The sequence below is a fragment of the Petromyzon marinus genome, chromosome 55 (genome assembly GCF_048934315.1).
Source record: "Petromyzon marinus isolate PM22_M1 ecotype Great Lakes invasive population chromosome 55, UKy_Petmar_22M1.pri1.0, whole genome shotgun sequence".
In the NCBI taxonomy this organism is placed as follows: domain Eukaryota; kingdom Metazoa; phylum Chordata; class Hyperoartia; order Petromyzontiformes; family Petromyzontidae; genus Petromyzon; species Petromyzon marinus.
In genome coordinates, this window is record NC_133721.1 from 9,552,309 (window position 1) to 9,566,769 (window position 14,461).

At 52.1% G+C, this 14,461-nt stretch overlaps 1 protein-coding gene across 1 annotated transcript; it reads left to right on the top strand.

Moving 5' to 3' along the window:
- Nucleotides 1-2,095: 2,095 nt before the first annotated feature.
- On the top strand, nucleotides 2,096-13,953 carry LOC116954446 (uncharacterized). Its single transcript, XM_032974962.2, has 2 exons — nucleotides 2,096-2,278; nucleotides 6,665-13,953. The coding sequence occupies exon 2, from the start codon at nucleotides 6,761-6,763 to the stop codon at nucleotides 11,084-11,086; it is 4,326 nt and encodes a 1,441-aa protein (XP_032830853.2). The 5' UTR covers nucleotides 2,096-2,278; nucleotides 6,665-6,760; the 3' UTR covers nucleotides 11,087-13,953.
- The last annotated feature ends 508 nt before the right edge of the window (nucleotides 13,954-14,461 follow it).

Below are 14,461 nucleotides of genomic sequence, written 5' to 3' on the forward strand. Positions count from 1 at the left end.
TGTGAGTCTATGGGTCTGTGTGAGTCTATGGGTCCGTGTGTGAGTTTATGGGTCTGTGTGTGAGTCTATGGGTCTGTGTGAGTCTATGGGTCTGTATGTGAGTACGGGTCTCTGTGTGAGTCTATGGATCTGCGTGTGAGTCTACGGGTCTCTCTGTGAGTTTATGTGTGTATGTTGACTTACTTTCGCACACCGTACGTATCCAAAACCGTGCTGATCGGAGCCACGGAAATACGAGCCGGTTGTCCTTAACAAAGAACGTAACGAGGCAGTTCCTTAGAGAGATCCACAGGTTGCGCGAGCCCTGTGCACGGGTGACGGCCGTGCCGAGTACACCAGGTGTTATAGGCTGTGGCGGAGCCTATGCTGTCAGCAGAGGGCAGTGCATCAAGGGTTTGGTCCACCTTGGGATGGAGAATAACCCCCTTCTCTTGTACTCCACGCCCCACCGCAAATCATATTATGTTCCAATCATGTTTTTTTTTACTGGAGGAATCCGAAGAGCTATACAGCTCATTAACAGATGTATATGTGTCAAACCCTTATCAGTGCCCTACTTTATTACAGACCAATTTAGACCTTATTGGTCACCCCGTGCCCCTTTATAAATCTCAACGTTCATCCTACAAAGTGCCACGACAAGGGAGAAACACAAACTAATATACACATTTTTATTTCCTGCCCCCTACTGAAACGGCTGTACGCCGTATGGACCTGAAAATTAAATTTCCCCTGTACAAGAATACGGGTAAGCCGTATGGGTTGACAGGTAAGTAGTCGTGTAGTGTATAGTAGTGTATAGCAGTGTATAGTGTAGTGTATAGTAGTGTATAGTGTAGTGTATAGTAGTGTATAGTGTAGTGTATAGTAGTGTATAGTGTAGTGTATAGTAGTGTATAGTGTAGTGTATAGTGTAGTGTATAGTAGTGTATAGTGTAGTGTATAGTAGTGTATAGTGTAGTGTATAGTGTAGTGTGTAATGTAGTGTATAGTGTAGTGTATACTGTAGTGTATAGTAGTGTATAGTGTAGTGTATAGTAGTGTAAAGTGGAGTGTATAGTAGTGTATAGTGTAGTGTATTGTAGTGTATAGTAGTGTATAGTGTAGTGTTTAGTAGTGTATAGTGTAGTGTATAGTAGTGTATAGTGCAGTGTATAGTAGTGTATAGTGCAGTGTATAGTAGTGTAGAATAGCATACCTGTCAACCCCTTATCAGTGCCCTACCTTATTACAGACCAACTCAGACCTTATTGGTCACCCCGTGCCCCTTTATAAATCCCAACGTTGATCCTATAAACTCCCACCACAAGGTAAGAAACACAAACCCATAGACACTTTATTATGTTTAGCCCCGTTATTGAAACGTCTGAAACGTGTGGGCTTGTGACGGGTATGCAGATGTCCCACAGCCACTCACGAGCCCAACAACAGCCAAGGCGAAGTGGGGAGGACGGCGTTCAAGCTTTTATAAAACAAAAGAAGTTTAAATTTAAAATAAATCTCTCTCGGCTCTTTCACGGCGTCCGCGTTTCACGCCGCCCGTGGGACTGTGAACCACACGACTTTGTGTTGCTGTACGAGCCGCTTTCATAATGACGTAAAAAAAACACACACACACATCCTTATCTGTTGTATTATGCCCGAAACGTCGTCTCTTGTGTATTTTTTGTAACAAAAAAATGTGTTATGTGCTGTGAAGGGTCGTCGCCCGAAACGTTGTCGACTGTGCTTTTTTATTTTACGGACGGTTACTGACGAACGTTTTTATTGTTCGTGGCCGTATTTATTAGATGCTTTAAAAAAAATTAATGAGTTATTTTTTTAAGATAAAATGTTAAATTATAAATGTATTTTGATTTTATTTAAAAAAAATAAAAACATTACAATTATTTTAAATCCCTTCGTTCGCAGCGCGCGAGGCCACGCCCCATACACCACGCCCACGCAAGCCCCTCCCCCACACAATATGACCACGCCCTCCGTTACCCCCCCAACCTCTCCCCGCGCTTGACCACGCCCGTTCGAGCGAGCCCCCGCCTCCTTGACCACGCCTCCCGCCCCAACCACCCACGCCAGACCACGCCCCACCCACCGCGCGCGCATTACCTCATCCGGCGCAGCGCATGACGTCATCTCAACATGGTCGGTGTGGCTTGCTGACGGCGGAGCGCGCTCTTTCCCGCCCAGGCGGAAAGGCAGCGCGGCGTGAGGGGAACCGTCCGCGCCTCGCCAGGCGAACGCGCGGCGAAAGGGGGCACGTCGCAGCCCTCAGCTCGGGGTATGTCTCGGCGCAAAAACGGCGGGAAATTTTAAACTTAAGCGCTTTTTTTTCTGCTTTTCTTGCGTGTTTTTGTCCGTAGAGAACTTACGCTGTCCTTTTTTTCCGCGGGGTGACGTAATGGCACGGCGTCACGGCGGTCGTCGCCATTGGCTGGCGACGGTGACGTGATCGCGTCGCGTTCGGTGGGCACGTCGTGCACATTGCGAGGCGACGTCATCGCGCTCTCCCGCCCCATTTTGCGGGCCGTTGAAAGCGGCGCTTTCAATTATGTCGGGCGCGCTGACGTCATCGCGTCGTGCCGTCGCGCGGGAAGCCGTTGGGGTCAAAGCCGCGATGACGCCATCGCGTTGCGTTTTGTAATTGTGGGGAGCGTCGCGCGTGCGCGGTGACGTCACGGGCGATTGACGTCAATGGTGACGGTTTCCCCCTCCCCCTCTCTTCGGATTGTTAAAAGGCTCTCCCGGGGAAGCGTTAGAGACGCCGCAGTTTTATCATGGCTCCGGGCCTCAACACGTCACTTTTGTCGTGGCCCCTGGGCCTCAACACGGCACTTTTGTCGTGGCCCGGGCCTCAACACGTCACTTTTGTCGTGGCCCCGGGCCTCAACACGTCACTTTTGTTGTAGCCCCGGGCCTCAACACGTCACTTTTGTCGTCGCCCGGGCCTCAACACGTCACTTTTGTCGTGGCCCCGGGCCTCAACACGTCACTTTTGTTGTGGCCCCGGGCCTCAACACGTCACTTTTGTCGTGGCCCCGGGCCTCAACACGTCACTTTTGTCGTAGCCCCTGGGCCTCAACACGTAACTTTTGTCGTAGCCCCTGGGCCTCAACACGTCACTTTTGTCGTGGCCCCTGGGCCTCAACACGTCACTTTTGTCGTGGCCCCGGGCCTCAACACGTCACTTTTGTTGTGGCCCCGGGGCTCAACACGTCACTTTTGTTGTGGCCTCGGGCCTCAACACGTCACTTTTGTCGTGGCCCCGGGCTCAACACGTCATTTGTCGTGGCCCTTGGCTCAACACGTCACTTTTGTCGTGGCCCCAGGCCTCAACACGTCACTTTTTTTGTCGTGGCCCTTGGCTCAACACGTCACTTTTGTCGTGGCCCGGGCCTCAACACGTCACTTTTGTCGTGGCCCGGGGCTCAACACGTCACTTTTGTCGTGGCCCGGGCCTCAACACGTCACTTTTGTTGTGGCCCCGGGGCTCAACACGTCACTTTTGTTGTGGCCCCTGGGCCTCAACACGTCACTTTTGTTGTGGCCCCGGGCCTCAACACGTCACTTTTGTTGTGGCCCCTGGGCCTCAACACGTCACTTTTGTTGTGGCCCCTGGGCCTCAACACGTCACTTTTGTCGTGGCCCGGGCCTCAACACGTCGCTTTTGTTGTGGCCCCGGGCTCAACACGTCACTTTTGTCGTGGCCCCGGGCCTCAACACGTCACTTTTGTCGTGGCCCGGGCCTCAACACGTCACTTTTGTCGTGGCCCCGGCCTCAACACGTCACTTTTGTTGTGGCCCCGGGCCTCAACACGTCACTTTTGTCGTGGCCCCGGGCCTCAACACGTCAATTTTGTCGTGGCCCTTGGCTCAACACGTCACTTTTGTCGTGGCCCCTGGGCCTCAACACGTCACTTTTGTCGTGGCCCCGGGCCTCAACACGTCACTTTTGTCGTGGTCCCCGGCTCAACACGTCACTTTTGTCATGGCCCCGGGCCTCAACACGTCACTTTTGTCGTGGCCCTTGGCTCAACACGTCACTTTTGTCGTGGCCCCGGGCCTCAACACGTCACTTTTGTCGTGGCCCCGGGCATCCGCGAAGTTTACTCAAAGAGAGTTGCGTCACACAGGCCGGCATTTGTATGGCGCAGCCCATATCGGTTCACTCCAGAGCTCCTTTTTGTCGTCCACTTCGTTGTCCTTGCCACCCGCGCCTCCGGTTGGCGCGGTAGGCTACGTACGGCGCGAACCAAGTTCAACATACATAACACGGTTGGCTACGTACGGCGCGAACGAAGTTCAACATACATTGCACGGTTGGCTACGTACGATATGAATTAAGTTATACATACGTAGTCCTGTACCTGACATTGCCATGTTTAATACCAGGTAAGACCCGACCGATCTATATAGCTATTTTTCAGAAGCGACCTGGCCACAAATGATAGCTCAACTTAGTGGCATATCCGTGTGGGAATTTATAGCAGACAAATGCTCTAAACGCGTGATTTTCATTCTCATTGTGGAGGAAAAAACCGGAGGACCCGGTGAAAAATTAACGCGACCGTGGCGAGAGAGACACGCAAACTCCAAATATACAGCATGCGTCAAGTTTGAAATCGCCCCCCCCCAAGACCTCCTGTATACCAGGTGAGGGAGTTAACATCTCGCCACAGTGGTGCCCGAAGGAGGGCCATTGCCCAAAACTTTGCCTATTATATATAAAGTATTTTCTGTGAAGGCAATATAGTGGAATGTGTTTAGATTCGGTTTGCAAGACCTGGTGGTTATGTTAAAAGTTTTATTCTATTCTATAGCAATAATACAATTAGTCAACGTGGTACTAACAATACACTACAGTATAGAACAAAATACAACGTGTAGACCACACATAGTTACATTCAAATGTAGACAACTGAAATATGCGGGTTTTTAATGTCAGAATATTTGAACGCCAACCACTCGTTTTGGATTTGGGACGTGATGTGTCGGATCAGCAATTCCGACGATTAAATTAGTCTGCGTGCGCAACTTAGGGCATTGCGACCCAGTGCATTGCTCCACTGTGGTTCGGTGCGCCCTCTGTCTATGCATCCCGTCTTCAAAAACTCGCTGTGGCCAACAAGTCCCGTAACTTCCCCGACCCACACGATTATGGGGAGGGCCCTCATCCAGGAGATGAGGCATTGATTTGTTGAGGCAGAAGAGCTGGCACATCACTACCGCCTTGCATGGCACATGAGCTCAACAGCCGATGTTCTTTGTGTTGGTAAGGCCTGAGGCTGTAGTGCTGCAGTGTTCTCTGCATCTTCTTCGTGTGGCCGATAAAACCGATTTTTACATTGAGGTGGTTGGGCCAGATAATTCCGTCGGAAGCAGTGAATCACTGTGATGCATCCTTCTTATTCCTGATTCGGGTTATATGTTCCAATGGTCTGTTCTGGGTGACCACAGTCGCACACCGGAGAGTTTTTAAATTTTCCATTTGCACGTCAAGTATTCGCATCTGCCACGGTTTGCGGGTATGCGGTTTAGGGTTGCCCCCTAAGCTTCGCGGAAGATGGAAGCCAGTAATCTGTGGGCTATACCAATCCCCTTATTGGCCACCACTAACGTTTTCTCACCTCACTTGATAGCAATTAATGCTTTGTTTGGACCACAGACTAAAATGGGCTGCCACCTGGTTTAATAGTATAGCAGCTGGTCCATCAGGCTGTCATGGAATTAGCCATGTGATGGGTTTTGAATGCCTGGTTATTTGTCTTGCACTGGCACCTCATAATGTCACACTCTCTTCACTTTGGGTCTCAATGTGTGCGTAGGGGAGAGTTTTTGCACAAAAGCGATGGGAGGAAGGGATGCCGCAATTTCTGCTGGTGGAGTTCTGAACACCGCCTCTTAGGTCTGCTTTCCACTTGTTGAGTGCAACTACCGCGCAAATAGAGTACCGTTTGAAGGCAGCATAAGAGGGCGAATGATCTGCAGAACTCAACATGTTTGTGAACTGTACGTGTGATTACAGGTGCCAAAACCCGTTGTGTGTGGAAGCCGGAAAAAAAAAATCGTGTAAATCTAAGCAGAAAACTATTTGTGTACTCTGCGAAAAAAATGGCAGTGAGAAATGCGAAGTTCGCAGCTAAGTGGTAACAACACGTTGGCCGTTGTTGCGGCGTTGCTCCTGCATTGGCAGCCAGTCAGGCTGCAGTCGGATTTTGGCGCCAATTTCCATGAAGGCTGCTCTTGTGGCAGAAGCTCCGCTTCTGGTTCTCAGGGACTCGGGGGTGGGGGAAGGAGCAAACTGCATGCCCGATGTGGGTGGTGTACACCTTTGTGACGTTAACTCAGAATTTAGTGGTAGCAGCAGCAGCAAGGTTTGTTCACCTTATAGTTTTTATTCTATCATTATAAATGTTAACCATGTTAGAAAGGTTATCAATGCTATAACTTTATCAAATCGTTTGAAGCGAGCATTTAAACAACCACATCCATGGGCAACATAGCGCTCAACAACCACAAAGACGACTCGCAATGCTCTTGACAGGAACGACTCCCTGATGGAGTGAAGCGTGTTGCTCTGTAGAATGTGCTTTGTTAAGCTCTACTGCTGTGTGCAGGTCTTAATTTCCAACTGTGCTCTCCTTTGTGTGTGTGTGTGTGCGCGCAGGGGGACATTCAAGGTGAATTGAATCCCTGGCGGCACAGGACACCGCATCCTGCACTCTCACGCTGCGGCACCGTGAACTGGGCGTCAAGTACAATCATGGCCGAGTCGATGCTGTGCGCGACAGACGAGACCTACGCCAAGGCCCTGCTGCGCTTCCTGGATGCAGACCGGGAGGCGCGCCCCGCGCTCTCGCTGTGCGACGTGACGCTCATTGCGGGCGAGCGCAAGTTCCGCGCTCACCGCACCGTGCTGGCCGCGGGCAGCGTCTACTTCCGCCGCCTTTTCTCGGCGTCGCCGTGCGGGTCGGCGCCCGGGGAGGAGCGTCTCTCTCTCGCGGGCGGTAGCGCCGGCACCTCCTCGGCCGTGTACAACGTGGAGATCGCCGGCGTGGAGCCCGGCACCTTCGAGCTGGTGCTGTCCTTCCTGTACACGGCGAGCGTGCACGTGGACGCGGCGCGAGCGCGCGCTGTGCGGGCGCTGGGCCGAGCGCTGGGCGTGCCCTTCCTGGCCGCGTTGCCAAGCGGGCGGCCGGCGCAGCACGCGGCGCGCATGAGCGGCGGCGGCGACGGCGGCGACGACGTGAGCGCCGACGGCGTGCTGGTGAGCGACAATCCCCTGGGCGAGGCGGTGCCACGGGGAGAGGTGAGCGAGGGGCGAGCGGACGGCGCGCCGACTGGCGACGGGCAGGCAGGTGACGGGACGCACTCGGACGAGGATGACGTTCCTGCGATCGTCGGAGTAGTTTCCCCTGTGGACAATGGCCTGGGCGCAGTGCAGTCGGTGTGTCACCTGAGCGCCTACGTTGAAGAAGCCTGCTCTGAGGGGGAGGAGGCCGGCGGTGGAGGTGTGAGAGTTGACGAGCCGGAAAGGATTGAGGCGAGCGAAGAAGAACAGGGGACAGCCGGAGGTGCTCCAGATCAACAAGAGTTAAATGCCGACTTCTCCGAGATCTCCGCGCTGGAGACCCCGGAGCTTGCGGCGAAGTCTCGGGAACAAGGTGGCAGCGAGGCTCTGGATACCCTCGTCAGCATTTCTATCACGGCCGTCTGCCACGAGGGCAAAAGTGGCGACGTCCGTCCCAATGCAGATCCTGGCGAAAACATCAAGAATGGAACCCGGTGCGAGCAGGACTCGCTGCCGCTGGAGGCCCCTGTGAGACCGACAGTAGCAAAACGGATCACCCCGCTGGAGGCGACGATTAAAAAACTGCAGCAGGGCGTGGAGAAACACGACAAAGCCTGCAGCCCCGATCGTCTCCTTTCTGTGCAGGCAAAGGCAGGGAAGCTCCAGCAGGGTGTCGGCACGAATTTAGAGAGATCGCCGCAGGGCTCCTCGCCGGCGGGGGCTGTGGAGGGTACTAGTAGCCACAAGGGTAGCAGAGCAGCGTCTAGCCCGGGCCTTAAGCGCGGCGTTTCCAACAAGAGACCCTGCAATGTCGCCGAGGATGGGAGCCCCGTCTTGAAAAGCTTTCGCACGAACTTGGTGCTGGGCCGACTCGCGGAGGAGGGGCCCGCCGCCGCCGACCGCCACTGCGACGCCGCGCCAAAGTGGTCGCTGGAAAAGCTCCGCGTCAAGAACGCCTCGAAAATCTGGTGCGACGAGTGCGGCCAGGTGTTCCGAACGGTGCGGGCTCTGAAGCGCCACGGCGATGTCTACCACAGCGCCAACCGGCCATACCCGTGCGCCGTGTGCGGCAAGCGCTTCCTCACGAGCTACAAGGCCTGGACGCACCGGCGCACGCAGCACGCCGCGACGCTGGGCGGCGGTCTGGAGGAGTCCTCGGAAGAGGCCAACTCCCGCGTCTTCCTCGTGATTCCGCCCTTCGTGAGCGGGGCGCTGGATGGACAGGCGGAGCCTGATGCCGGCGACCGCCTCGGGGACCGAGGCGCCGACGGGGTGGAGGAGGGTCGCGCGCCGCTGGGGTTGGGGAGGCGTGCCAGGGCCGAACGGGGGAATAGAAGCGCGGCCAGGAGCCAGAACGATGCTTTGGAGACTGACAGTCTCCTGGCAGATGCGGAGAGAGCAGATGTCACGAATGAAGAAATCTCTAGCAGTGAACAGTTACTGCAGACAGAGCCTGCTGATGTTAAAGCTGACGATGACGATGTGGAGAATGCGATGGAGAACGTTGAAACAACTGTCGAAGGCATTGAAGATGACATCAAAGCTGTTACACAGGACCACGTCCTGGAAACAACTTCTGAGATTGAAACTCTCCACGGGGGTGCTGTGGTAAGTGACGTGGAAGCTGCTCAGGAGGAGACGTTGTTGTTTGATGGGAGCCAAGCACCGGAGGGGGACAAAGATGATGATGATGCATTGAGAACGAGCCGTGATGGGCAGACCCTTCTGGTCAGTGGAGAGAGAAACGCGACATTGAATAAAGTCAATGACATTGAGTTCCACATTGACGACAGTGCAGAAATTCACGGGAACCAAAAGAGCAGCTCAAATGTTGAAGGAGATTCTGCAGAAGTGGACATTTCTCAAGCCAAGAAATCCAATGTTAAGTTGAGTCCGGAAAAGTTGACTGACCCTAAATCTGGTGATCGACACAAAGGATGTCAAGACCAAGAATCAGTCACTGGCATTGACAGTGAAACGCAGACAGATGCTGTCCCAGAGGAAAGTCAGAAAAAGGTCCCACGAAAACGCAAAAACATTTCGTGGGGCGATGAAGCTGCAGGTGGGAAATTGGAGCAGAGGCTTCTCGTGAAAAAACTTGGCCAATTTGGCGAGGAGCAGAACTTCACAGAAGAAGATGACGAGGACGATAATGAGAAAGAGGAGCCCCCGGCAGCGTCGGAAGGGGCAGACTTGAGCGCCCAAGATGGCCAAAGGGTGAAGACCGCTCGCAAGGGCTGCGGCTACATATGCGGGGAATGCGGCAAGAGCTTCCCCTTCTACTGCCGCTTCCGGGAGCACACCAAGACGCACATGCTGGAGAGGCCGTACATATGCTCCGTGTGCCCCAAGTCGTTCCGCAGGGAGGGCAACCTCCGCATGCACCAACGCAGGCACCGGCTCGAGCTGCTGGCCGAGCTGGGCGCCTCACCCACGTCGCCGGACACCGCCCTCGCTACGCCCAGGGTTAGGAAGCACGCGGTGAGGAGGGGTCCTCGTTCCGGGCGAGCGGGAAGCCCTGGCGCGCCCAGACTAACACCCCGTACCAAAATAACAGACGAGGATTCCGCGGCCGAGCAGAGCGACAAAGAGCCGGTGCCGTGCCGGCTGTGCGATCTGGTGCTGTGGTCAGCCGATGAGAGGAAGGAGCACGAGGTGACGTGTGGGCAGCAGCGCCTCATGTGCAGAGCGTGCGGGCGCACCTTCCGCACGGCCTTCAGCCTGTGGCGCCACCGCCTGGAGGTGCACCACGACTCGGAGACGTTCGCCTTCCTCCCCGAGAGCCCTGCTGCCGAGCCTTTATCCTCCCCCGAGGCCGCCGCCGAGCGAGAAGAATCCGCCGGCGCCGCTGAAGCGGTGTCGGAAGCGGTGTCGGACGCGGACAAGTCCGAGGAAATCGTCGCTCACTCGACCCCGCTGCCTGCCGTCTATCTAGCATCGGCCTCTGCGGCCGAACCGTCGGCGTACTCTCTGCTGTCCCTCTCTGACGCTGCAGCGGCCGGCTCGCTCCAGAGCGACATTCCAGCGGAGACTGACAGCGACAAAGAGGCCAAGGCGGTTTCAGAAATCCTGATAGTGCTGGGCCCAGCGCTTAAGGATGACCCCAAAACAAATGAGATGCTTTCTGCAGAAGAAGAAAAAGTGGAGTGTCAAGACGCTGACACTAATTTCGTGACTGTCGAGGTAAATACTCACAAAGGCGACGGCGACGGCGATGACCACAACGATGACTTCCAGGAATCTCAGGTGGAGAGCGCGATCCCGAGCTTCGCCAGCCCAGAGTCGGAGAGCCCCGCAGTTGAGAGCGGCGCTGAAATCGACGAGGATAAAACGAAGCCGCAGCCCAAGATGGTTCACGGGCTGGGCGGCGAGGAGGAAGAGCTGGCGCACGCCAGCTGCCGCAAGCCCCGGCTTGTGCGGCTGCATCCTGTGTCGCCGGCGCCGCGATTGAGGAGGGACGGCGCGGCCAAGGCGAGACAGCTGAAGGCGCGGGCGGCTAGAGCGGATCGGAGAGGAGCTCCGCTCGTGACCGCCGCCGACGCGGAGAGCCCTCCGCGCCCGGAGCCCAACGCCGTCGCGGCGGCGCAGGACGTGGAATTCCCGCACACGTGCACCAAGTGCGGCGTCGTGTTCAGCCTCTTCCAGCAGTTGGAGCGCCACCAGGAGCTGTTCTGCGAGGTGAAGGCGTTCCAGTGCCACGACTGCAACAAGTCGTTCCGCACAAACTTCCGCCTCTGGAGCCACAGGCAGAGTTTCCACTGGGACGGCGACGCGGCTCCCGAAAGCCACAGCGGTTGAGTTGGCGATGCCTCTCGGGTCGCTGTCGTTCGTTGATATGATCGTAGTTTGTTGCATCGAAAGTTCCTGGTTCTATTGAAAGGCTTTGTTTTCGTCCAGTTAGCAACCCAGTTTCACAAGACTACGCGCCACACTCTGCCATGGGCAGCAGTAATTAATACTTTTAGTGGTGAGAAGGTAATCTTAACATTTGGAGAAATTATATTAAGTTGCCGCTGGGTGTTTTATGTCACTTGGAGTGCTTCATTGGCGCTCCAGCTATGGTTCGGCATGTATGAAAAATATAAATAGCAATAAGTGCATTGAAATCAATTCAAATTTAAATCAATGTTGACCCATTTGTAAATATGCCTTCGAGTGTGGATTGTTCAGTGTTTCCCTTCATTTGGATGTATCTCGTTTTGTTGTTACTGCACATTGCGTTACGTTTCCAAAGACGTGTTTTTCAGTTTTTTTGAAATATATTGAAGGTGATTTAAAGCTTTCGTGACTGCAGGACTTTATACTCTTTGGGTCTTTAGGTAAATTCACGTGACTTTGCCGAAAGACCCAAAGAGTATTAAAGGTGACCCATAATTTTCCTTTTGATTGTTTTGGTTTACACCCGATATAATTATATGGGTTTCACACTCACCCAATTACTACTGCCACGTGAACTAAGTCCGTTGTGGCGTTTCTGCATTACAAAGCTGTACTTCAACTTTGCATTGTTGCAGCAACTTGAACGTGTTGTAAAAGTCCCTGTTGAACATCACGACTGCATACAATGTGTTTCTTACGTATTGTAGAGTGTTTTATGAAGCTATTGTAACCTATGATAGTCCGTTGATTCATTAAATATGTGTTGAGATAGGCCCAGAGGCCTTTTTTCTTTATAGGGACAAACTGCGGCCTTCTTTGTCCTACTCAAGTGTGTATAAATAATAAAAACGAATCCCCAGATACTGCTGATAAAGAAACCCACTAGAGCCAGAATTTTATAAGGGATGTATTTTTCTTTCATTTTTAGAGGAATTTTTTTTTCATATCTGTTATCCAGTTACATCTTTGTTTAATTTTACCCGAGAAAAAAAAAACGGGTCGCTATTTTCTCAGCAGTAACAAACCCTCCACAACAGCCTTTTACAACCCACGTGACCTCAACTACAGCCAAATTGTAGCCGGTTTGCATTGTCGCTGGGGCGCGCATTCTCACGCACTGGTCGTCAACATGTCTGCGTGTAAAGGTGAGGTGGCGGGTGGGGACTCATTGACGTGTTTGGCGAGTGTCTCTTTGTTTTGCCCAACTGCAGTAAAAGTACCAACTTGGATGAAGTTTTTTTTAATTTACGCTGTAAGAAGATCTGAGCTGGCATTTCACTGCAACAAATATTGTGTCGCACCTACGCCTGTTTAATGATGAGATGTGGTAAAACAAATATAGGAAAGTTGTGATAAAATCAATTGATGGGGTGGTGTTCCGTATTAATTTGCTTACTTTCATTACGAATCCGGCTGCCTGAGCTCAGTCTCTGGCCACGGCTAATGTCAGAAGCGAGTGATATTTGAACTGGTACTGGGCCACTGCCCCCCAACCCGCAATGACCAGTGTGGTTAAGTACGGTTAACCCACCCCCCTCCCTCAGCAACCGACATGGTGTAGGGAGGCCCTCAACCAGCAGCGGATTGACAAGTTGCGCTGCAAGTGATTGTTCATTTATTTGATGAAAATGTGCCAATGGTCTCCATTGCCAACAAATTGGAACAAAAATTGCCAAGGCCCACGTGTTCTCGCCGTTCGGCCAAACGCGAATTTGGCAAAGTTGTCTGCAACGGCTTCTGCAATCTAGACACGAGAGATGCCCGCCTGCCGGACTAATAGCACAGCGAATAGTTGATAGTTGCTGCACGCTCAGTTTAAACCTCGTGCACTTTTCACTGGACTGCAGACACACACACGTATGTACAAAAGAGGTTTCATCATAACGTTTTAAACGAGATACTTCAGAACATAGTCTAGGTAAATTATAAATTCCTATCATCAAGGGCAATATTTTTTTTTTAAATTGTGCTGTTTATCACATTAAGAGTTGGGGTGGTGAACCGTCTCGCCCTTGGTTGACATGGACGTAAGCTCGCGAGTCCCCCCGGGTTTGTGCGGTTGTGTTTGTTGCTGTGCAGATGACATGAGCGGTAACGCGTTGTAATTATCGTGAGAAAGGAGTTGGTAGTTTCTTGCCATTTGGACGCGTAACTCGTTTTTTTGTCCTTGTATCCACCGTATCAATATTAGGTGAGTAATGTAGTTTAAAATGCCTTCTATTGTAATCTACTCACGTTTCGTACTAAGTTTTTTGTTACAACTATATGTAAGTCATGCGTAGATGTCAGAGGACAACTGAGAAACACGTCGTTTGTCGGTCACCAACAGTATCTCGTGCAAGCAGACATGTTCTGGCAGCAGTAGCAGCAGCAGCACATGCTGGTAGCGATGTGATCCTTCTTTCTCTGACCTGGTGTTTTTTTTTAATCAAGACACGACGAGTGTATAGAGCTACATACAAGCCTAATTTTAAATGTTTAAACTGTCATAGAGTAACTATATTCTTTAAACATTTCAGATGTTTTAGCTCACGTTTCTGATTGCGTAGTCCGTGTCCATGAAGCTTGGCTAAGCACCAGAGGCAACGTGGCAATTCGTAAATTTGAGTTTGTGCAAGACCGGCTTCTGTGTCCTTAGTGTGAGCACATTAATGGGAAACCGTGTAGCTTTGTACTAGCCGCGCTTGTATGTTTATGTGAATATATTTTATGGCTTGTGGTTTGTAACGATGCATAATGCATTTGAACGGACTCTTCTGGTTAAATAAAAAAAACGTTAGATTGTTTTTCCCCATTGCCGTCTTCTCTGCTTACCTCCGACGTCAGCATCACCGTGAAGATGTTTGGCTTAAATAGCCATTTTTTACAGTCAAGATTTGGTTCAACGACAAATTACTTGTCGACTTATCTGTACCACAATCTGTATTGTGCCGTCTCATCTGCTCAATCTATACTCCCTTTTACTTTCTTGTACCATTTGTCTTGTTTGTATGGTCTACTGTCCTGTCTTGTCCATAGTTTGTCCCAATCGCTGCTTTCACGTCTGTATTTTCTGTTTCATTTCCCCTGTCACCATTAATTGCCCTCATGAAACACACGGTGCAAACATTAGCGGACTTGAAAATCATTCTCAAACGCACGATTGCAACCCAATATTTTAATTGCCTAATTGTTACAATCCCAGCCGATAGGTAATAACAGAGCCCTCCCCCCTCGTCGTGCGTGGCATTATTCGGACAGACTTCTTTGCCACAAAGATACCACTGAGATGTTTAACCCAGTGACAGCCAGGAA